The sequence below is a fragment of the Budorcas taxicolor genome, chromosome 5 (genome assembly GCF_023091745.1).
Source record: "Budorcas taxicolor isolate Tak-1 chromosome 5, Takin1.1, whole genome shotgun sequence".
NCBI classification, from domain to species: domain Eukaryota; kingdom Metazoa; phylum Chordata; class Mammalia; order Artiodactyla; family Bovidae; genus Budorcas; species Budorcas taxicolor.
In genome coordinates, this window is record NC_068914.1 from 130,207,938 (window position 1) to 130,232,398 (window position 24,461).

The 24,461-nt window shown below is 38.2% G+C and overlaps 1 protein-coding gene across 1 annotated transcript in view; it reads left to right on the forward strand.

The window, feature by feature from the left end:
• Window positions 1-19,995, forward strand: part of SOX5 (SRY-box transcription factor 5) — a 749,035-nt gene extending 729,040 nt beyond the window's left edge. Inside the window, exons 13-16 of the mRNA XM_052640182.1 lie at window positions 7,311-7,419; window positions 9,977-10,150; window positions 17,218-17,434; window positions 19,692-19,995. Coding sequence (XP_052496142.1) covers window positions 7,311-7,419; window positions 9,977-10,150; window positions 17,218-17,434; window positions 19,692-19,995 — 804 coding nt within the window. The remainder of the gene's footprint in view (window positions 1-7,310; window positions 7,420-9,976; window positions 10,151-17,217; window positions 17,435-19,691) is intronic.
• The last annotated feature ends 4,466 nt before the right edge of the window (window positions 19,996-24,461 follow it).

Here is a 24,461-nt window from a genome sequence, read left to right on the forward strand (position 1 = left end):
TAGAAGTGACAAATAGATTCAAGGGATTAGATCTGATGAACAGAGTGCCTGAAGAACTATGGATGGAGGTTTGTGACATTATACAGGAGGCAGTGATCAAGAACACCCCCAAGAAAAAGAAATGCATAAGGGCAAAATAGTTGTCTCAGGAGGCCTTACAGATAGCTGAGAAAAGAAGAGAAGTGAAAGGCAAAGGAGAAAAGCAAAAATACACCCATTTGAATCCAGAGTTCCAAAGAATAAAAAGGAGAGATAAGAAAGCCTCCCTCAGTGATCAATGCAAAGAAATAGAGGGAAACAATAGAATGAGAAAGACTAGAGATCTCTTCAAAAAAATTAGAGATACCAAGGGAATATTTAATGCAAAGATGGGCACAATGAAGGACAGAAATGGTATGGACCTAACAGAAGAAGAAGATATTAAGAAGAGGTGGCAAAAATTCACAGAAGAGCTATACAAAAAAGATCTTCATGACCCAGCTAACCACAATGGTGTGATCACCCACCTAAAGCCAGACATCCTAAATTGCAAAGTCAAGTACACCTTAGGAAGCTTCACTAAGAAAAAAGCTAGTGGAGGTGATGGAATTCCACTTGAGCTATTTCAAATCCTAAAAGATGATGCCGTGAAAGTGCTGCACTGGATATGCCAGCAAATTTGGAAAATGCAGTAGTGGCCGCAAAGCTGGAAATGGTCAGTTTTCATTCCAATCCCAAAGAAAGGCAATGCCAAAGAATGCTCAAACTACTGCACAATTGCACTCATCTCACACGCTAACAAAGTAATGCTCAAAATTCTACAAGCCAGGCTTCAACAGCACATGAACCATGAACTTCCAGATGTTCAAGCTGGATCTAGAAAAGGCAGAGGAACCAGAGATCAAATTTCCAACATCTATTGGATCATCAAAAAAGCAAGAGAGTTCCAGAAAAACATCTATTTCAGCTTTATTGACTATGCCATAGCCTTTGACTATGTGGATCACAAAAAACTGTGGAGAATTCTATGGGAATGCCAGACCACCTGACCTGCCTGCTGAGAAAAGTGTGTGCAGGTCAGGAAGCAACACTTAGAGCTGGACATGGAACAACAGACTGGTTCCAAATTGGGAAACGATTACGTCAAGGCTGTATATTGTCACCCTGCTTATTTAACTTATATGCAGAGTACATCATGAAAAACGCTGGGCTGAATGAAGCACAAGCTGGAATCAAGATGCCTGGGAAAAATATCAATAATCTCAGATACACAGATGACACTACCTTTATGGCAGAAAGTAAAGAAGAACTAAAGAGGCTCTTGATAAAAGTGAAAGAGGAGAGTGAAAAAGCCGGCTTAAAACTCAACATTGAAAAAATGAACATCATTGCATCCTGTCCCATCACTTCATGGCAAATAGATGGAGAAACAATGAAAACAGTGGCACTTGATTTTCTTGGGCTCCAAAACCACTGCACATGGTGACTTTAGCCATGAAATAAAAACATGCTTGCTTCCTGGAAGAAAAGCTATGACCAACCTAAACAGCATATTAAAAAACAGAGATGTTACTTTGCTGACAAAGGTCAATCTAGTCAAGGCTATGATTTTTCCAGTAGTTACGTATGGATGTGAGAGTTGTACTTTAAAGAAAGCTGCTGCTGCTGCTGCTGCTAAGTCGCTTCAGTCATGTCCGACTCTGTGTGACCTCATAGACAGCAGCCTACTAGGCTCCGCCCCTGGGATTCTCCAAGTGCTGTAGAATTGATGCTTTTGAACTGTGGTATTGGAGAAGATTTCCAAGAGTCCCTTGGACTGCAAGGAGATTCATCCAGTCAATCCTAAAGGAGATCAGCCTTGAATTTTCATTGGAAGAACTGATGTTAAAGCTAAAACTCTGAAACTTTGGCCACCTGATGTGAAGAACTGACTCATGGAAAAGACCCTGATGCCTGGAAAGACTGAAGGCAGGAGGAAAGGGGATGACAGAGGATAAGATGGTTGGATGGCATCACTGACTTGATGGACATGAGTTTGAGCAAGCTCCAGGAGTGGGTGATGGACCGGCAAGCCTGGTGTGCTGCAGTCATGGGGATATAAAGAGTCAGTCATGACTGAGCAACTGAACTGAACCCTGCATATAAGTTAAATAAGCAGGGTGAGAATATACAGCCTTAATGTACTCCTTTCCCAATTTGGAAGCAGTCTGTTGTTCCGTGTTCGGTTCTAACTGTTGCTTCTTGACCTGCATACAGACTTCTCAGGAGGCAAGTAAGGTGGTCTTGTATTCTCATATCTTTAAAAATTTAGAATGGATTAATTTCATTATGATAACTTTGGGAATCACGTTTATCAGTAATATTCACACATTTGGAAAGGAACTCTTTAACCTAAGTTTCAGAATCAAATGGTTGAGTTTTAGTCATGACAGTGCACAGGTGGTCTCTTTGGGAAGGGGATGGCCAGTGATGTGTGGGATTAGACAAAATGAAATGAAAAGAATCTTCCCAGTGTACCAGCATCTGTGCTTTATATCATTTGGCTGATTCTCCTACTATATTCCTGAATAGATTGAATTTAAAGTTTTGAAGACTATTCTTATATCCAGGTCATTCTTTTGGCAATTCAGTGTATTACCAGGAATCTTGTTTATACAAAGATACCTGTATACAGAAGAACTAAATATGAACTTTTACAGCAGGATCAATTTTTGTCTGGAATTGTATAGCTAATTATTTACAATAACCAATGTATTATATATATTATATATATATGTATATATATACACACACATATATACACATACACGTATATATAAACATATCATATATTTATCAAGTAACCGTTCATGTGTTTTATGATATTCCCCCTTACCTTAATTCTTCTGTCTTCTGAATTTATTGTCAGTGAGAGTTTTTAAATTGTGTCAATGTTACCATTTTGATTTACATGCTATTAAAGGTCAGTTTCCATTCCAACCCTAAAGAAAGGCAATGTCAAAGAATGCTGAAACTACCACACAGTTGCACTCATCTCACACGCTAGTAAAGTAATACTCAAAAATTCTCCAAGCCAGGCTTCAACAATACGTGAACCATGAATTTCCAGATGTTCAAGCTGGTTTTAGAAAAGGCAGAGGAACCAGAGATCAAATTGCCAACATCTGCTGGATCATCAAAAAAGCAAGAGAGTTCCAGAAAAACATCTATTTCTGCTTTATTGACTATGCCAAAGCCTTTGACTGTGTGGATCACAATAAACTGTGGAAAATTCTGAAAGAGATGGGAATACCAGACCACCTGACCTGCCTCTTGAGAAACCTATATGCAGGTCAGGAAGCAACAGTTAGAACTGGACATGGAACAACAGACTGGTTTCAGATAGGAAAAGGAGTGCATCAAGGCTGTGTATTGTCACCCTGCTTATTTAACTTATAAACAGAGTACATCATGAGAAACACTGGGCTGGAAGAAGCACAAGCCGGAATCAGGATTGCCAGGAGAAATATCAATAACCTCAGATATGCAGATGACACCACCCTGATGGCAGAAAGTGAAGAAGAACTAAAAACCTCTTGATGAAAGTGAAAGAGGAGAGTGAAAAAGTTGGCTTAAAGCTCAACATTCAGAAAACGAAGATCATGGCATCCGGTCCCATCACTTCATGGCAAATAGATGAGGAAACAGTGGAAACAGTGTCAGACTTTATTTTGGGGGGCTCCAAAATAACTGCATATGGTGACTGCAGCCATGAAATTAAGACACTTACTCCTTGGAAGGAAAGTTATGACCAACCTAGATAGCATATTCAAAAGCAGAGACATTGCCTTGCCAGCAAAGGTCCACAGTCAAGGCTATGGTTTTTCCAGTAGTCATGTATGAATGTGAGAGTTGGACAGTGAAGACAGCTGAGCACCGAAGAATTGGTGCTTTTAACTGTGGTGTTGGAGAAGACTCTTGAGAGTCCCTTAAACTGCAAGAAGGTCTAACCAGTCCATTCTAAAGGAGATCAGTCCTGGATGTTCATTGGAAGGACTGATGCTGAAGCTGAAACTCCAGTACTTTGGCCACCTCATGCGAAGAGTTAACTCATTGCAAAAGACCCTGATGCTGGGAGGGATTGGGGGCAGGAGGAGAAGGGGACAACCCAGGATGAGATGGCTGGATGGCATCACGACTCGATGGACATGAGTTTAAGTGAACTCCAGGAGCTGGTGATGGACAGGGAGGCCTGGCGTGTTGCAGTTCATGGGGTCACAAAGAGTCGGACACGACTGAGTGACTGAACTGAACTGAACTGATAAGGTGTTTTAGTTAAAGTTACACCACATCTTCAATTCCTCCAGTCACCTCTCCTTTTCCCTATTAACGTGTCTGATAATTAGCTTAAATGACTATGCAAAAGGTCACAAAAGAAGTACAGCTTACTGTGTTTACTTCCACTCTCTCCTACTGACATCCTCTTAAGTATCAAATTCCACTTTGGAGTAACTAATTGAATCATTTTATTATACGCTGTGCTTTAGAGGTAGATGATTCAGTTCAGTTCAGTTCAGTTCAGTCACTCAGTCGTGTCCGACTCTTTGCGACCCCATGAACTGCAGCATGCCAGCCTCCCTGTCCATCACCAACTCCCGGAGTTCACTCAAACTCATGTCCATCGAGTCGGTGATGCCATCCAGCCATCTCATCCTCTGTCGTCCCCTTCTCCTGCCCCCAATCCCTCCCAGCATCAGGGTCTTTTCCAATGAGTCAACTCTTCGCATGAGGTGGCCAAAGTACTGGAATTTCAGCTTTAGCATCATTCCTTCCAAAGAAATCCCAGGGTTGATCTTCAGAATGGACTGGTTGGATCTCCTTGCAGTCCAAGGGACTCTCAAGAGTCTTCTCCAACACCACAGTTCAAAAGCATCAATTCTTCGGCACTCATCTGTCTTCACAGCCCAACTCTCACATCCATACATGACTACTGGAAAAACCATAGCCTTGACTAGACGGACGGACCTTTGTTGGCAAAGTAATGTCTCTGCTTTTTAATATGCTGCTGCTGCTGCTGCGAAGTCGCTTCAGTCGTGTCCGACTCTGTGCGACCCCATAGATGGCAGCCCACCAGGCTCCCCTGTCCCTGGGATTCTCCAGGCAAGAACACTGGAGTGGGTTGCCATTTGCTTCTCCAATGCATGAAAGTGAAAAGTGAAAGTGAAGTCATTCAGTTGTGTCCCGCCCTCAGCGACCCCATAGACTGCCAGCCCACCAAGCTCCTCCGTCCATGGGATTTTCCAGGCGAGAGTCCTGGAGTGGGGTGGTTACTTATTGTAAAAACTACTTGTGACTTTCTAGCTTGTCCTTTACTAATTTTAGTAAATTAGTCCTTTAGCTTGGCCTTTATTAATTTGCTCCTTGGTAAGATGGTGCAAGATCCATACAGCTGAATGCCGAATCTTCAGAGTCACTTAACATTTCATTCTTTTTTTCACTCTGACTGCCTCATTTTGCTGTTTCTTCTTAGAAGACTTTACTTCAGAATGAAGGCACTGTGCTACGTATGTAGCATTATTGCCCTATACACTTTAAAATCAAAACCTGAGAGGCAATCCATGCCCGTACATTCCTCAAAGATAGTGAAGTCTTCATTGACCCAGAGACTCTAATATTATGCTGATGGAATGTGGTTTGTTCTTTTTTTCTTTTTTAATGTAACTGTCTTCTATTTTAGCAGCTACATTTACTATAACGATAGCCTGTTAAGCTGGTGTCCTTGGTGCTCCTGGGCTTGGCTGAATATATACAGCAGACTCTCAGCAAAAAAAATTCAGAACATACAAAGCAGCTGAAATTACCATTTTCATCTCCAAAACAAATTGGGCAAGGCTGTATGTTTTTAAATATATAATTTATTTCAATGTCAGTAGTATATAATCTTATAGAACTAAAGTTGATATAAACTCTTTTGTTTCCAGGTCCCCTATTGTATTTTATATCAATTGACAATTTAAGATATTTTTTCTATTAAATCATGTATCCAGCTTTGATGAACAGAGACATGGATTCCAAAGCCACTAAATTAAGAGAATTTTTCATCTAGTATAGTTGTACTACTGTCAGAGATTTTTGTAGATATAAAGTACGTACTGTGTGAAGAATTTCAATATCCTGTTGGTTCTTGATAGAAACATTCGTTGAGTCCCTTCCCTGTAATAATTATCTTAAATAGTTGATTATTTTCTGTGAACATTTTATTGTGTCATTTTATAGCTGTTCTGCAGTAAATGTGATTCATTTGTGTAATTCATGACTGTGTTCCTGAGAAAATGAAGTGCATAATTAAAAAGAAACCTGGGCAAGTTTTATGAAATCCAATAGGTGCTTTTCTGAAAGCTGTTCTGGAACCATATCACCCTCAGATCAATGATGGAGAGTGCTAGAGAAAGTTGTAAACCTTTTATTGTATGCTTTTCTGTGCTTAAAAATCACCCAATTACTTAACTTGGAAATAGTTTAAAAATCTCATGTGGTTTAGATTAAGCATTATATTTTTCTTGAAAATAATTTACTTTGTGATGCCATGTTCTCGTGAATTCAAATCAAGCACTGCATGCTTTCAAATGACTTGATGTCTTTGCAGATCTAATTTTGGTATATTTGTTATCTCAAATAATTCGCCAATTCAATATTTTGGCTTAGCAATCCAAATCAAATTGTGGTCCAAGTAGCAGGCACTCACATCAAATGTACAGAGACTTGACAAGCAATTAGCAATGAATATTTAAACGTCTTCATTACCCTTACATGAGAGATGCAGATGGCATTTAGGGAGATGGCAACCAGAGGACACTACTGTGAATTACGTTTCTATCATTTGGTCACCTGACTATTGGAAGACTTTCTCTGGGCCCCATGCCACTTCTATACTTCTACTGTCTGGCTAAAAATAAAGTAGGCATTCCAAATGCTGTAAAAACAGGTTGCTTCCATGAAATTTCTATGCACATTTTGTGATTTTGGAAGGTTGTCTCCAAGGATCCCAGCAAACATCCTTGTGGCTTAGCAAACCCAAATGCCAAGATTGTATAAGGGGATTCTGTGAATCAGAGTTCCTTCAAAATTCCTACTGATTGTTGACTTCAGTTACCTCAGTATAACGTGCTGAATGTGTAAAGGTGAATAAATCAATATCTCATCACTTCCTGAAGCAAATGTACTCAAAGGGGGGAAAAAATAAGTTTTAGAGTTGTTACAAACATGGCCCATATATGGCCCAAAGAGGGGGAAAAAGTCTTTGAATAATTATAATTTCCAGACTGAGATCTCATTATAAAATTTTTTTTAAGGAAAAAACAACACTGGAGAGTCTGACTCAGCAACTGGCGGTCAAACAGAATGAAGAAGGAAAATTTAGCCATGCCATGATGGATTTCAATATGAGTGGAGATTCTGATGGTTTGTGAAAGTTTTCATATCTATTCCAGTATTGTGCACAAGTATCTGTTTAATGCCAATTAAAACTACTAAAAATTATACCAGACAGCCGCCTCATACCTGATCATTACAGTAAGAGTTCACATGTTCTCCCCAGCACACTCTGTGAGATAACATCTATTACAGATAAAAGAGATTCGCCCTTAGGAATCTGTAGTCATTTTTTCTAAGACCACAGAGCTGTAAGTGCCAAGGGGCAGGTCTAAGATTCAAGATGGTGTGATTATAAAGCGCATGCTGTCAATCATCATTTCCCCTCTCAATTCCATATTTCTTACACCTGAAACAAACTTTTCAGAAATCTGTTATCCCTTAGCTCATTTTAAAGGTTTCATTTGTCAAACCCTGACCAGAATACAGAGCTCAGAAGGCATTTTCAGGATAGTTTCTTGCATTTGGGATCCTTTCCCTCTTAATGCTATCTACCATACAATCAAATGTCCTGCCTACACTCTGTAACACATCTAGAATTCAAACTGTGCAGCCTCACGCTTCCCACATGTAACTCGAGCCTTCTGTTGTCTATATCATCTCTGAATGTTCTAAACATCCACAGGGACAACTAAATAAATTGATGCTCTAATTCTAATAGCACAGCAAAGAGGGGAAAGAGTGCTTTCCCTCTCACACTTAGCGCCGACTGGGAACCCCTCTCCCAGATCAGGTGGCATACACGCATTTTAAGAGCATGGTCCTCAATTTTGTTACTACAGCAGAAGATCCCTCTATATAGAAAAGACTGCCCCAGTTCCAACCAGTGAGAAGGTAAGGGACTAGCCAAGCCTGAGCATTTGACCAATAATTCTGTAGAGGCCAAATTTGAATGAATTGGATATCTAAAAAAAGTCTGTGTTTTTCTAGTCTGTTGGATCCAAACATTTCCTTCCATCTTCTACTCTGCTTAGCTAAGATAAACCTGATCTAAGTACTTGCAAAGAACTTGTTTAGCTTTGATGAAGTCACATAATGTTCATTTTAAGGCTTATGTTGCTGTAAGGTGTAAGAACAAGAAAAGGCAGATGTGCAGATGACCATTTGCTAGCTACAAACCCATTTTAGAGAGATGCCACCATATATTGGCACTCATTTTTGTCAGTAAAACAACACTTACTGGTAATAACACATTTCATAAATTTTAAGTTGTATTAGCATGATAAAATATACCCATGGTACTCAGCATTAAAATATCAAAATGTTTGTTGCTGTTATGTGTTAAACTCAGTCATGCTTGTATGCAAAATATTTTCCAATCTTCATCAGACCAAAGAGTATATTACGAAAGAGAAATAATGAGAAACTCCAAATATGCTGTGTTTTCTGTTTGCTGCTGTCGAGGTCTTCAAGTCTGGGTCATTTTGGTTAATTCCTATTCCTTCAGATTAAGACAGGAAAAGGAGTATGAAGGAAGAAAAAAAGCAGAACCAGTGCTTTTGTTGATTATACAAATTCTCAAAAACCCCAAAATATTGAAATTTTTACCCACTACCAGAATATATCTCTTTCATATTTTATAATGATAACCCTGGAAAACTTAGTGCCAGAGATCTACATTTTGCTTCTTCTTATTTTCTTTGCCTAAATTCAAATATCTCAGGAAGCAGTTTAATCTGCTGAAGCCATTCTACAAAATTGGATAAAGCGTAGAGGACTGATTGAAGCTCCTAAAGGTTCCAGTGTCACTCCTGGTTGTGTTTCATCCCGAGTCTCCCTGATTGAAATGTACTTATCAGTGGATCTCTTTGGATAAATTAGATGTTGGGGGAAAATTCAGGAAATTGAACATATTATCTTTTTCACCTTATATATGTAACTGTAGACTTCCTAAGAAACCATTGTAATGTAACTATTCATTTGTTCTTTTCCCACCATTTTTGTACATCTTTTGAGAAGCAGACTAACATTGCTGCATTAGCACATTTCATGCATTTATTAGCACATAATTTCAAAGAAAAGCCAAACACAATACAGGAGATATCTGTATTGTATTTTAACCTCAAATATCTATTTAGTAGTGTTTTTATTTATATAGCCTCAGGGGGAGTAAAAGGACATGAGTAGGCTATGTTCTGACAGTCTCCAGGTAACAGAGATACTTCTTTACCGACAGTCACCCGTTTTGCTGAATAGATTGGTGTCTCACAATTTTGTGAGCTTTTTAATGTAACATTTCTACACTACCAGCATGCCTGTTGACCTAACCCAACTATCTTCTTTGCAGTTTGCATTGAATATTTTTCTTGTGACGGTTTCTTGTGTGGTCTTGAAAGTGAACAGTGTACAGTCCTTTGAAAGAAAGGAAAAATATATTAGAAATGAATTTAAAAATACAAATATATTTGGTACCACAAGGCTTATCACAAAAAACTTCATAAACAAGCATCTGACTCAAGAACTGGAAGTACCGTTATCAGATATGCTTTTAATTTTCAGATATTTTAATAGACTGTAAAACAATAATGCAAGGAAGGGATTGCCAAAAGTTTTAACACTAATGTGAAGCAATGTTCCCTGTTTTTAGGAAGTGCTGGAGTCTCAGAATCAAGAATTTATAGAGAATCCAGGGGGCGTGGTAGCAATGAACCCCACATAAAACGTCCAATGAATGCCTTCATGGTGTGGGCTAAAGATGAACGAAGGAAAATCCTTCAAGCCTTTCCTGACATGCACAACTCCAACATCAGCAAGATACTGGGTAAGAAGAGTATTAAGGGTTCAGTGATGTGTGAAATACAGGTACAATTTTGTTCTCAGCATTTGCTGAAAGAGATTGGGTTTGGAAGCTAAACAGCTCATGTTTTCTACATATCTAAAAAAGAAGTACCCTTATTGAGCCTTTTCTTCTCACTATGAAGCATTCCACATTCATCAAGAAATAATGCCCAAATTCTGTGTGTTTCTATACTGTTAAGTTGCTTCAGTCATGTTCAACTCTGTGAGACCCCATAGACGGCAGCCTTCCAGGCTCCTCCGTCCCTGGGATTCTCCAGGCAAGAACACTGGAGTGGGTTGCCATTGCCTTCTCCAATGCATGAAAGTGAAAAGTGAAAGTGAAGTCACTCAAGTCGTGTCCGACTCTTGGCAACCCCGTGGACTGCAGCCCACCAGGCTCCTCCATCCATGGGATTTTCCAGGCAAGAGTCCTGGAGTGGGGTGCCATCACCTTCTATGCTAGTTGTTGCAATATTTTCTCTTCTCTAAAAATCTAAAAAATACTTGTACTAAGACTAAGGGAAAGGGTTCTTTTCATACAAGACTCTCAGCATTGGTATTGATATTATTTTCCTTTGTAAACACCATAGAATTCATCATGTCACTGGGGCAGGAGTGAAGGAGGAGATGATGTCTGTTCTAATACTATACCTAAGAATCAGTCTAGGCTGCCAGCTCACAATTTGTTGGGTGTGCATTATTTAGTTTTTACTTTTGGTAACCTTACATGTATTTTCAGTATCATTTAAAAAGGGACTTTTCCTGCTATTGCAACTTTTACCTTAACAGATGACAAAATACATACATAGACACTGAAGCACACGACAAAACTGGGTGAGAGGAAAGAGTACTGATTATAATGAGACCTATTAGATACCAGTTTAAGTCTCAGAAAGAAGGATGGGAAGATTCCATTTCTTTGGTGTAGTTCTCTTGACATCATCATCATCATCATCTTCACCACCTTTATCTTCAAGAGCATAGTGTGTAGGTTCTGGACAACCTAAGCAAATTTTTATTATTCTTTGAATTCTAAGAGCTAAATAATAAAAACTAGAAGAGGAACACTGTATCAGCACATTTTGTCTTTGACAAATAAGTAGCAAAATTTGTCAAAGTTATTAAAGCATTGTTACAACCCATATGCACTTGGAATTACATGCAGCTCATGCAGTGTGCCTTTTGATTCTTTACATGTAAGGAATCGATCATCTGAAAGTAGTTACTAAACATGCAATGTGTTTTTATGATCCCATATTTTCCAACAATGGTAATAGATGCTTCCGAGTCCACAGTGTACATTTGTAATGAAGCAAAAAGAAACAAAAATCATTTACTGCTTAAACTTGTGACTCAGTTTTTATCAAAATGATTTTGAGATCTTTAGATGAAGCTTATCTCAAAATATATGAACATGTCAAGCTTTATGTGTACATAAATAGGGATATATTTATGCATAAGTGTATCCATCTATAATAAAAAACTGGAACTGAACAAAAGGAAATCGATATGTTTCTGCACCTCTACTATCTCTCATCTGTTTTTCTTTTTATGACTATATATTCTACCTTCCATATGAATTTTTTCATTTAAAAAATACCATATCTGTTTCATTTGGAAAAACTCTATAAAACAATAAAATACTTTATGTAAGCGTATCTCATATTTTAATACATCAGTTATAATCACATTAGAAATTCCCAAATTTCAAAAAAAAACTAAAAACTAAGACTATTTAACCTGTGTGTATATCATTCAATTTATGTGCCTGAATACTAAAAAAATAATAATGACTGATTAAAACCTTACTCCAGATATAACAGGAATATCATTTTGGATGACATGAAATAATTTAGTAAATAGAGCAAAAGCCTTCTTGGGAAAGAGATGTCTGGCTAAAAGAATTCCTTTCTGATTTGAAGGAGAAAATATTAGAATGACTATATGATCATATGACTATATGATAGTGACTATATGATATGACTATCATAATAGGCTGCATGAAAGAGAATGCTGCCTAATTTAATTAAAATTTTTCAATGAAATCGTGCTAATTAAATATATAGCAGAAAAAAATCCACTAAGGTCTTGGGCTTCAATATTTAGTCATAGCTTCAAACAAATAAATGATCTTCAAATACCCACAAGATCATTCTGAATGGCTCATTTCATATAAAAGTACAAAGAAAGCTTGATGTTTTCCTTTTTACTGATTGTTTTGGATAACAGCCTCCGACAGCATGCCGCTAATTCATTCTGCTTAAAACAGGCGCTTGAGCTGGGTTGACATTTTACGTAGTCTCTGGGGATCCTAGTTGACATTTTAAAGGGCTTCTAAGCATTTTATAATACCCTAAAATCTGGTTTTAATAAGCCATTCTGCTGAAATTGTTAACATAAGGAATCACCTTTTACTGTTTGGCACTAGATCAGGAATGGGGGACATCTTTTTCTGATTAGATATACAGTAGTTGGAGGAAAATGTGCAAATTCATTACAGACCCCATGGAGATGACACTGTTGCTCAGCTCAAACCCTTCATTTTTATTATATTGCCAGGTTTAGAAAGGGAAAGAGCACTTTTAAGATTAATTTTTTTTTTTCATTTTGAACGTCAGAAATTTTTGATTGAATCTTCCTATATGTCATCAGGAGGAATACCTAAATGTACTTGATTCTTTTTTCATTGTCAAACGCTAGTCTTTTGAAAACAACAGGTGACTTACTTCTTGTACATGGTCAGAGTGAGGAACCAGCCACAGCCAAATCAAGGAGATGTTTTCATCTTTTGAAGGTATCCAAAATGCTGTCCTCCCATTTTCATCTGCTGTGTTTAGGGGGTTGCATTACTGTTACAAACAATGGTGGTTGTACCTGCAAAGCCACTGAAACCAAACCAAACTTGTCATTTGATTAACTTCATTCAGAAGCTATTCCTAAAAAATGGAAACTGCATTTGCCACCAGACTGAACCACTGTACTGATGAGTCATAAAATAGAGTAGTTAGCTTAAGCATTAACTGGGTCAAAATGGTCCTTTAATTCTTAATTTTGAAAAGACATGTAATAGTGAGATGGCCCTATTTTTTTAAACATAGTTTATAATTCAGTGATACTTCCAGAGAATTTATATTATCCAATGTCAAATATTTTGATTCCAGTTCATACAGAGTTAGAACCCAACTTATTTGAGAATTTATGCATCTTTTACTATCCTTTTTCCTGGGCATGTTAGCCAGGACAATGTTAAGTTCCTCTACTCCCTATTCCCACTGCAAGATCTTGACCATTTCATTCTTCCTCCCTAGGCTATTCTTCTCTTTCTATCCCTATAGGAGTCATTTTTGCAGCAGTGCCTTCCTGACCTGTGGTATCCTGATCCCATCTCCTTATGATATGTTCTCTTAGCTTCCTGTACTTTCCACAATTGTAACTGAAATTATACATTTGGCAATGACATATTTAATCTATTTCTCCTTAGCTGGAATATAAGCTCGAAGAAAATAATTATCATAATGACTCATCACAGCATATAGTTAATATAGCATCATGCATATAGTAGGGAATCTTAAAATAGCTCTTACCTTCCAAGGTATATTACTATGAGGCATAAACATTCCCTTTCCTTAGAGAAAATTTCTTTTTTGATCTAACAGAACATTTAAACTTAGGGAAGAATCTTTGGCAATTCCTATCCTAACTGAGAATGCTAGTTCTTTTGTTCTACTGGTGATATTTTAAATCAACTATTCCTTGAGCCACTGTTCGATTTATCTTGTTATTGAGTAAGTTATTCTGGTAAGTTCACTTTTCCACACCCTGTTCTGAGGTTAAAAATTCTGGTATACATACTTAGAAGACAATCCACAAGAAGAATTGATCTAGTTCAATAGTATTATAGCTTTATTTGTGTTTATATTTGCCCTAAGAGCAGCATGATTTCCAAGTGCCTCTAGGAAATAATGTTAGATAATAAAGAGTGTGAGCATGTACCTACAAATGATACGACCTGAGCAGCTGACTAAATGTTGGACACTGCATTTAAACACAAACTTGAGAAAGGAATCGAAAAATAAACTCTGATATTTGAACTGTAACCTGAGTTCCTATTGGCTCTCTAGGTTGGAAAAAATTTGTTTACAAATCTTTGTAATATTTACATGGATATACCCACCCAGGCAACAATCTGTTCCAACAGGAAACAATTCCAAGGGAAGAGAAGTCCCTTTCTCTTCATTTCTTTAATAAATGTAACAGCCCAACAGTTAGAAATAGACATGGAAAAACAGACTGGATCCAGATAAGAAAAGGAGTACATCAAGGCTGTATATTGTCACCCTGCCTATTTAAGTTATATGCAGAGTACATCATGAGAAACACTGGGCTGGAAGAAACACAAGCTGGAATCAAGATTGCTGGGAGAAACATCAATAACCTCAGATATGCAGATGACACCACCCTTATGACAGAAAGTGAAGAGGAACTAAAGAGCCTTTTGATGAAAGTGAAAGAGGAGAGTGAAAAAGTTGGCTTAAAGCTCAACATTCAGAAAACGAAGATCATGGCTTCTGGTTCCATCACTTCATGGGAAATAGATGGGGAAACAGTAGAAACAGTGTCAGACTTTATTTTGGGGGGCTCCAAAATCACTGCAGATGGTGATTGCAGCCATGATATTAAAAGACACTTACTCATTGGAAGGAAAGTTATGACCAACCTAGATAGCATATTCAAAAGCAGAGACATTATTTTGCCAACAAAGGTCCATCTAGTCAAGGCTGTGGTTTTTCCAGTGGTCATGTATGGATGTGAGCATTGGACTGTGAAGAAAGCTGAGCTCCGAAGAACTGATGCTTTGAACTGTGGTGTTGGAGAAGACTCTTGTGAGTCCCTTGGACTGCAAGGAGATCCAACCAGTCTATTCTAAAGGAGATCAGCCCTGGGTGTTCATTGGAAGGACTGATGCTAATGCTGAAACTCCAATACTTTGGCCACCTCATGCGAAGAGTTGACTCATTGGAAAAGACTCTGATGCTGGGAGGGATTGAGGGCAGGAGAAGAAGGGGACGACAGAGGATAAGATGGCTGGAAGGCATCACCGACTAGATGGACATGCGTTTGAGTGAACTCTGGGAGTTGGTGATGGACAGGGAGGCCTGGCGTGCTGTGATTCATGGGGTCGCAAAGAGTCGGACACGACTGAGAGACTGAACTGAACTGAACAACCCATATTGAGGAATTCTCAACATTTGCAGGAAAGAACAGTACATTAGTGAGCTGTTTGTATTTGAGATGTGTTATGGTTGAATGATGAATTCATTCGAAAAATTTAAGAACTTGCTTAGATGGCTTTGTAAGGCAGGTAAAGGCAGCAGTACCAGTACATATTAGGCTAATTCCTGTTATTTTTTTTTCTTTGTGCATTTGGGTAGAGTTTTGGGCTTCACTGGTGGCAATAGTGGTAAAGAATCTGCCTACCAGTGTAGGAGACACAAGAGACACGGGTTAAATCCCAGATCAAGAAGATCCCCTGAAGGCAGGCATGGCAGCCCCAGGTATTCTTCTCTGGAGAATCCCATGGACAGAGAAGCCTGGCAGACTACAGTGCATAGAGTCACAAACAGTTGTACACAACTGAAGGGACTTAGCACACACGCACGAACTGATTACCTGCAGATAAACATCCACAAATAAACATTACTACTGCTATTTCTGTTACTACTACACATAGCCATACTGATAGAAGCAGAACTTTAAGTCACATCTGTATTGTGAATAAGCATAAACCATTTTTAATTAAGCTTCAGACTTCAAAAATCAGTTGTTTTTCGCAATCCTCATTGAATCCAAACCAAAATTAAAAGTGAAAGGGAAAACCAATTTGGACTAACATTACTAATACATACTTTATCACAGGAAGTGACAGTTTTATATATTCTTGAAAATATTTTAAGAGAAATATTACTGTAAGTTTTGCTTTCTGGCTTAAAAATATTTGATAGATCCTATGTAGTAGGTGGATATAAGTATGTAAAGACACATGTTGAACCACACTTTTGATTTCTGTCAAACCTGAATCAGTAATCTTCAATTTAATAGTTGTGTGAGTTTTGGTAAGTTACTTCATCCATTTGAACTTCAACTTTTTCATCTTTGGAAATGGGTATAAAGGCTGTCTGCTAGTGAGATTGTGGTAAAAGGTAAACATGAAAAAACTTATGTAAAGTTTTTAGCAAGGTATGTAATGCACAGTTGTTAACCCATGGCATGTTCACTGATTATTTTTTATAATTAAAATTTTAATAAAATGAATTTTTTAACTGTAATCAAGTTAGCATACTTAAACATTTGGGGGAGAATAAGCAGTACATGTCATATATGTTAGAAGGACTTCCCAGGTAGCTTAGTGGTAAAGAATCCACCTGCCAATGCAGGAGACTCCAGTTCAATCACTGGGTCAGGAAGAGTCCCTGGAGAAGGAAATGGCAGCCCACTCCAGTCTTCTTGCCTAGGAAATCCCATGGACAGAGGAGCCTGGTCTTTGTAGCCTGGCTACAGTCTATGAAGTCACAAAGGAGTCGGACAGGACTTTGCAGCTAAACAACAACGTGTTAGAAACCTTTGTAGTAAGTAATAAACTCCCACATAAAAATATTCAATAGCTAGACAGTTACCTTCATATTGAAAATACATAATGAGTCTTTGCCTAACTTTTCAGTTTATAGTTGAATTACATCATGGTCTAATGTAGAAATGAGAGAGATCACCATTAAATCTACTGTGAGCTTTTAAGTATATAAGGTACAAGTTTGACTAAGTTGTTAATTCAAGGCAAAAATATATATATATTGCTTAATGTCTGTACCTTTGAGTACACAGTTTTCTTGGCACAGACACCAACAGCTCAGTCAAAGCTCACTAATCCTAACCTTTTTATATATTTCTGGGATATGGCCAACATTTTTACTTTAGATTTTCATATTCTCAATTATGCTTTGTTAGGATCCTCAGCCACTGTGCAAATGGGAACTTTAACCTTTTTTCCCATAGGATCTCGCTGGAAAGCTATGACAAACCTAGAGAAACAGCCATACTACGAGGAGCAAGCCCGTCTCAGCAAGCAGCACCTGGAGAAGTACCCTGACTACAAGTACAAGCCCAGGCCGAAGCGCACCTGCCTGGTGGATGGCAAAAAGCTGCGCATTGGGGAATACAAGGCAATCATGCGAAACCGGCGGCAGGAAATGCGGCAGTACTTCAATGTTGGGTAAGGAGCTTCCGGTCCGGTTCTTTTCCCATAGGGAACCCTTCCGGTTACTCTTAAGGGGTTGGGAAGTGTATTTGTTTAGCTGCAAAGCAGCATTTTGAGAAAGAACCTGGCACAGTGTATTTTGTGTGACTAAGCTGTTCCCCTTATAATATTGAGGAAGAACATTTCAAGTGAGTTCACTCCAGGCTCCTAGAACAATGGCTCTGACCAGAGCTTTGTTTAAAGGCTGGTTTGAAAATAAACTGAGAGTAAAGCATTTTGAAGCTTCCTATTAAAAAAGTAGAAGTCTTACTGGTTTTCTTTTTTCTTTTTCTTTCTACTTTTCATTACTTCCAAGGCCTCACAGTGTAGATTCCTTAGCAACTAACGACTTAATTGAGATAATATGATATAAAAATGAATCGAAAGAAAGACTTGTTTCTGAATATAGAGGGGTCTCTGGGCTCTCAAGGCACATACCTGGCCTTAGAAAAAAGATCACATAAAGTAAGTATTCTGTTTAGGGCATAACAAGGTTGTGAGTGGACAAGTTTCCTTCTGAATTAAGGAGGCCTCACTCAGTATGGGGACTTCCCTGGTGGCTCAGACGGTAAAGCATCTGTCTACAATGCAGGAGACCCAGGTTCAATCCCCGGGTCAGGAAGATCATCTGGAGACGGAAATGGCAATACATTCCAGTACTATTGCCTGGAAAATCCCATGGACAGAGGAGCCTGGTAGGCTACAGTCCATGGGGTTGCAAAGAGTTGGACACGACTGAGCGACTTCACTCACTCACTCAGTATGGGGCTTCCCAGGTAGCTCAATGGTAAAGAATCTGCCTGCAATGCAGGAAATGCAAGAGATAGAGGTTCCATCCCTGGTTTGGGAAGATCCCCTGGAGTAGACAGTGGCAGCCCACTCCAGTATTCTTGCCTGGAAATTTTCATGGACAGAAGAGCCTGGTGGGCTACAATCCATGGGGTTGCAAAAGAATGGGACACAACTGAGCACCCACTCAGTATATCTTACCCTGCTCCCTATGGCAAGGCCAAAAACCACACTGCATTGGCAGAATTTTCTCAAAAAACACAGAAATAAAGTTTTCATATTTGGAACAGTAAGATCCTGTGAGCTCTGAAAATGGCAAGAAGATACTTTAAAAAAAAGAAAGAAAGAAAAGCTTTTCAAATATCTCCTGTCCCCTTCATTTCCATGAATGTGTCTGCTTGATCAGTCCAAATGGTCTGTGATTTATATCTCAGTGCCTGACTCTTCATGTGGAGCTCAAAACCCAGCCCTCCTTGGGGAAAGAGTAAACATGAATGAATGAAAGAAGACATAAATGAACATCATCTGTTAAATCCTTCTTATTGAGACCAATTACAGGATCTGTGGATCCCAATGTAATATGAAAGTGCAAAGTGAAAGTAAAGTCGCTCAGTCGTGTCCGACTCTTTGTGACCCCGTGGCCTGTAGCCTACCAGGCTTCTCGGTCCATGGGATTTTCCAGGCAAGAATACTGGAGTGGGTTACCATTTCCTTCTCCAGGAGATCTTCCCAACCCAGGGATTGAACCTGAGTCTCCCACTCTGTAGGCAGAGGCTTTACTGTCTGAGCCACCAGGGAAGTTCCCTAAGTCCTTGTTAAAAAGTTTTTAAGGAATTTCAAGATAGTGACGACAGAACTCTAAACCAAATGTGGGATTTTTGTAAGCCCCGGATACTGTACAGCTGCAGAGGTGGTGCACCCACAAGGCCAGCCCAGCCTTCTACCCCCACTGATGATCTCCCCATTTCAGGGATGAAGTGGACCATGTGCTAGTGTTCACTTCTAGTGGGTTCTGGGCAATAAATTTTTATGTTGAGAGCTCAAGTACTTCAGGATTTTTCCATTAAAATTGCATTATCTTTAGGTTTAATCTTTTTAAAATTGTTTCAACATGTTACAGTGAAAGAAAAATTTACTTTGTGTCAAGGACTTGAGTTCTGTTTATTAATCTTTCTGTACCTCAGTTTCTTTTCAGAAATTAAAAAAGTAACAGTCATTTTGAGAATCAAATGGGCAACACGTGAAAGTGCCTTGTAATCTATAAAGCATTATATTTAAGTAAGGTGCTTGGACCACAGTAGGATACCATTTTCAAACGTCAGGCAGTAGGGTGAAAATCAAGACCTTCGACTTGGTCCAGCCAAGCAAATTCATTATAGAATAAGGCCTGCATCCAACCCTCCACTCACTCATTCAGGAATTTTTGGGAATTCCTCTCTAACAGGCAACAAGCACAGATCCCCATCGCGACGGCTGGCGTCGTGTACCCAGGAGCCATCGCCATGGCTGGGATGCCCTCCCCTCACCTGCCCTCGGAGCACTCCAGCGTGTCCAGCAGCCCGGAGCCCGGCATGCCTGTTATCCAGAGCACGTATGGTGTGAAAGGAGAGGAGCCACACATCAAAGAGGAGATCCAGGCTGAGGACATCAACGGAGAAATTTATGATGAGTACGACGAGGAAGAGGATGATCCGGATGTAGATTATGGGAGTGACAGTGAAAACCATATTGCCGGACAAGCCAACTGATAAGGGTCAAAAGGTTGTTGTGACCTTAGGACTTAAAGAAGCCCTAGCTGGTTCATCCTTACCAGTGGCCAAGCACATTAACTTTCTCATACACTGACTGTTACTTTAACTGTTAGTCTTAACTAGTTGGGACATCAGCTGACTAATAGACCTCAGCCTCAAAAGGCTTGGAAAGGAAATAAAAATACAACAAGCAGACAACAATATCAACAACAAGAGATTGAAATAAGCTATGGGTAAAATAATGCCAGTAATTCAGCTGCTACATCCAAGCACTGAAGTCTTACCCGTCAACTTTTTTTTTTAATAAACTTTATGGCTGTTTGTTCTACAATGTTCTAGAAATTCTCACTCAGGTACACAGTGCCAACAAGTGGCTTGTGAATGTGTTTTGTTGTTTTGTGCTACAATTTTTAAAAGAAATAAGTTTTGTTTTGTTTTTCGGGGTTTCTGGGTTTTTTCCTTTCCTTTTCTTTCCTTTGGTTTATTTTTTGTTTGTTTGTTTTTGTTTTGTTTTGGTAATGCACCTGACAGAGAAAAAAAGAAAGATGACTTTCTCTTTCATTCTCTCCACCTTCTCCATCTCTATACTTTAAAGATGGAAGTCTGTGCATGGGGGGGCGGGGGAAGAGGGAAAAAGAGCCTGTTTTTAACTTCCTTGGTATCCACCACAAAATAAGCAATCATTTTCTTTAGAGGACTTTCCTTATCTGTTGCACACCACACTACATCTTTGAGTAAGTGCCAAATTTGTACTGAAGTGTTGACCCAGTTGATTTTTTTCCCTTTCCTTTTTCCTGTTCCTTCTTAAATTAGGACAGTGTTATATCCTAGACAATCCCTTGAAAAACCTGAAATACCAGCAGCTGGTGAGATTTGACTTTTTTTCTTTAATGGAAACTGTAGGTGCTGTTCTCAGGTGAAAAGAGAGAGAGAGACATAAGAAATTTAGAGAAAAAAATATTTTCTAATCTTGGATTTTTGTGTGTATGTATGTGTGTGATTATGGTACTAATAGGAATAATGTTGGATCATTGTGAGTTAAACCCACATCTGGGGATGAAATCCCACATCCTTCTAAATGACTGGTCTGGAAGCATCCTTGACCTTGACTTTGCACTTCAAATGACAACTTAACCAATATAGGGCTCAGAAATTATATTTTTAAATTTCTAATATGATTATTATTGGATGGATCAGGTGGCCCTGTATAGTAGAGGGGTGCGTGTGTAACGTGGAAGCCGAATTCTCCCAGATGTTCCACTAACATTTGCTACTTAACGATTTCTGTTTTGTTTTTCCTTTTGGTAACTTCGAGCAAAACAGTCGTTTCCTTTGAATATATTTGCCCATTTTCTAGAAATATAGGATTAGCTTATTTCTTCAACATTCCATCCTTTCCTGATCAAGAAATGGAACTGATGATTTTATAAGGTATTCTTAATCCCTCCATGAAATGAGATGGAGGCCATTTGCATTTCAGAATTGTGGGCCAGCTACATTTCATGCCATAAAAAGCAGGACTTGTTCAGAAGTCATTGCAATGCTTGCCACTGCTCTACTCTTGCTGTAAGATGTATCCTCTGAAGTCCAGTTTCTGATTCCAGCAGAGTGTGTGCACAGAGCAACAACTGATGGTGAAAGGACTGCTTAGTTAGACTTTGCTAGCCAAGTGCCAAAGCAGTTGTAGGGCTTGTTCAAATAAATGGGAAATCATCTAAAGTGAATCAGCGCTGCTCATGCTGAAGCATTAGACAGTAAATACTCCAACCAGTAGATTGGATGTGCTATGGTTTTCACTCCAGTCATCATTTTCCTATCCCACCCTCCCCAAACCTGACCCTTAAGTTTGAGTTTTACATATAAATCAGAAAAAAATCCCTTTTTATTTTTCTCTCTCTCGAAAGACTTGTTCTGGGGTTTTGCTTGGAGGAGCTAATCATACCCTGCATGTCAGAGACCTTGTTTTGTTTGTTTTTCTGTTTGTTTTTGATGACTGTATTTTCATTTGAACTGCCTCTTTTTGCTAGTGTTGTAATGATGATGATGATGATAAAATAATAATAATAATAGTAATAATAATAATAATGGTCAGCTGTTCCCAGATTAGTAAGTTATGTATAATTTATTTCTCCCTTTCTATTTTATTCTCCTCTGATTTGGAAGTGCAGTCAATAAGTTGTTAAATATTTAAAACAAATTTCCATCTCCAACATGTGTGTGCATATATATATATACATACACATGTGTGTATATGTGTGTATGTATATACACACACACACACACACACATATTCACTCACACTGTTTCATTTCTCCTTCCATAAGTTTTCTCCTTTTAAAAAATTTGGCCCCAACAAACGTCAAGTTCTGGTGTTTTAATACATACAAGTGAATTACTAAGAGGGTTGTGTTCAATTTTAATTAACTTATGCTCTCTTCACTCATTTTATTTAATTGCCACAGTCATCTAGAGCCAATTTTGTTTTTGTTTGTTTTGTTTTGTTTTTAAGCACTCTGGATAAAAAAAATAGACACTTGTTTTTATATCATTACTATGTACAATGTGAAAACAGATTTTTAAAAATTTGTTGTCTTTGTTAACAAATTCTTTCTGACTCATGTGCGTTCACCTCTCACTTTTGCTGGATACTTATTTCCCACCATGTTAAAAAGATGCTTTGTTTTCATTTCATGACTTTGGGGTACAAGAATACTTTGTTTTAACTCCAGGTAGATGCCTCAGAGGGCATTCATGACCGACACCAGTTCTAACACACTTACCAGTGAATTGACAAAACACTTTTGTTTAGTCTTTTTTTGTTTGTTTTTTTTTATCTTGTTTTATTTGAAGAGGAAAATGAAATTGTTAATGGTGACCTTTAACAGCTGAAATTCAAGAGTTGATTTTAATGTTACATAGTTAGGTTTCTGTCAGAGAGATGAAAATGTGCATGGGTTGAAACGAAGAGCAAGTTCATAGCTTTGCATTCTGTTCTCTTGTTTTGATGTCCAATTCACTGAGGGTCACAATTGTTTTGCCTTAACTTTCCCCAAAAGAAAACAACAAAATCATGTTAATGTTTAAAATGCTTTGAAGTCATTTGATAAAAGGTGCTATGAATGGCAAAGTATTGGGTTAGCACATTGCCTTTGGGGCATTTGATTGGTTTATAAGTTTTGTAAAAGATCCTAAAAGCTGTATTCTTTTTCTCTGCCCCATAATGACCAAAAAAGACCAGAGAGAGGGAATGCGAGTAAGAGCAAACTCAGATGAATATAAAGTCTCCCTTCTCTTTCATTCCCTACCTACCCGTTCACTTTTCACATACCACCCCCCACCCCAGTCTCTCTCTTTCTCTCTCTCTCTCTCTCTCACACACAGACACACACACACAGACACACACACACACATGCTCACCCCAGTACTGAGGGATAATCTTGCCAGAATTCTGTTTTTGTTTTTGTTTATGGCTGTTGTAATCAATTTTTCTAAAAATGCTCATATTTTAATATGAATCTAGGAGAGCATCACTGGAGAAAATAGGTTACAGTTATTCATATATAAGATACTAAGAATTTGGCCAGTAACTACAATTGAATAAAATACAAGACTGTTCTTCAGTCCACTTATACCTAAATTAGTTAAGTCGATTCTTAATGTTTATTTGGCATCTGCAGTTAAGAGTTAACCATATATAAAATCCCTCCCAAAGAGCGTAATCATTATTGCAACCAAATCCTCTTTATAAGAAACAAATATAAAAGAATTTCTTTGATGAAACCATTTCATAGATTTGATTTTGACATAGACATTTTACCTTCATTCATTTAAAGAAAATTATCTTTAAATATTTTATGGTCCAACTTCAGATATTTTCTTAATCCAGAAGATGTTATTGTTCCCAGAAGAAATGTCTTATATCACATTGAAAACATCAAAAATCATTACATTTTCATTTGTTCTGATGGGTAAATTATTTGAATTGTAATAAACAACTGTATATTTACAAACAGGTTTATAAAATATTTGTCTATCAAGTTAATAGTAAAATAAAAATTATAGGGTCTGCAAGGAAAAATATGAAGCCCACTTAAAGTGGTTCAGAGATCTCGTTCATCTTATAGGGCATAGGTTTTTGTTTAGACAGGCTTTTACAGTATTTAATTTTAATGTTTCCTGTAACTATCGGTTTCCCAGGTTGAAGATGTTAGGTTTTCTACTGATTGATTCCTGTCCTCCCCAGTGTTTCTGTCACTGGTTCACTAGAACAGTATTTATACAGCTCCACTGGCTCTAAAGCTCTTAGTCCTTCTAACATTTTGGATTTTATGAGTAAAAATGGGAAAAAGTAGAAAAGAGACAATCAAATGCCTGGAGCTTAAAACAAAGTATGTGCAACCTACCATCTCACTTGAAATTTAATAAAATAAATAATTATGTAAATATAACATAGAGTTATAGAT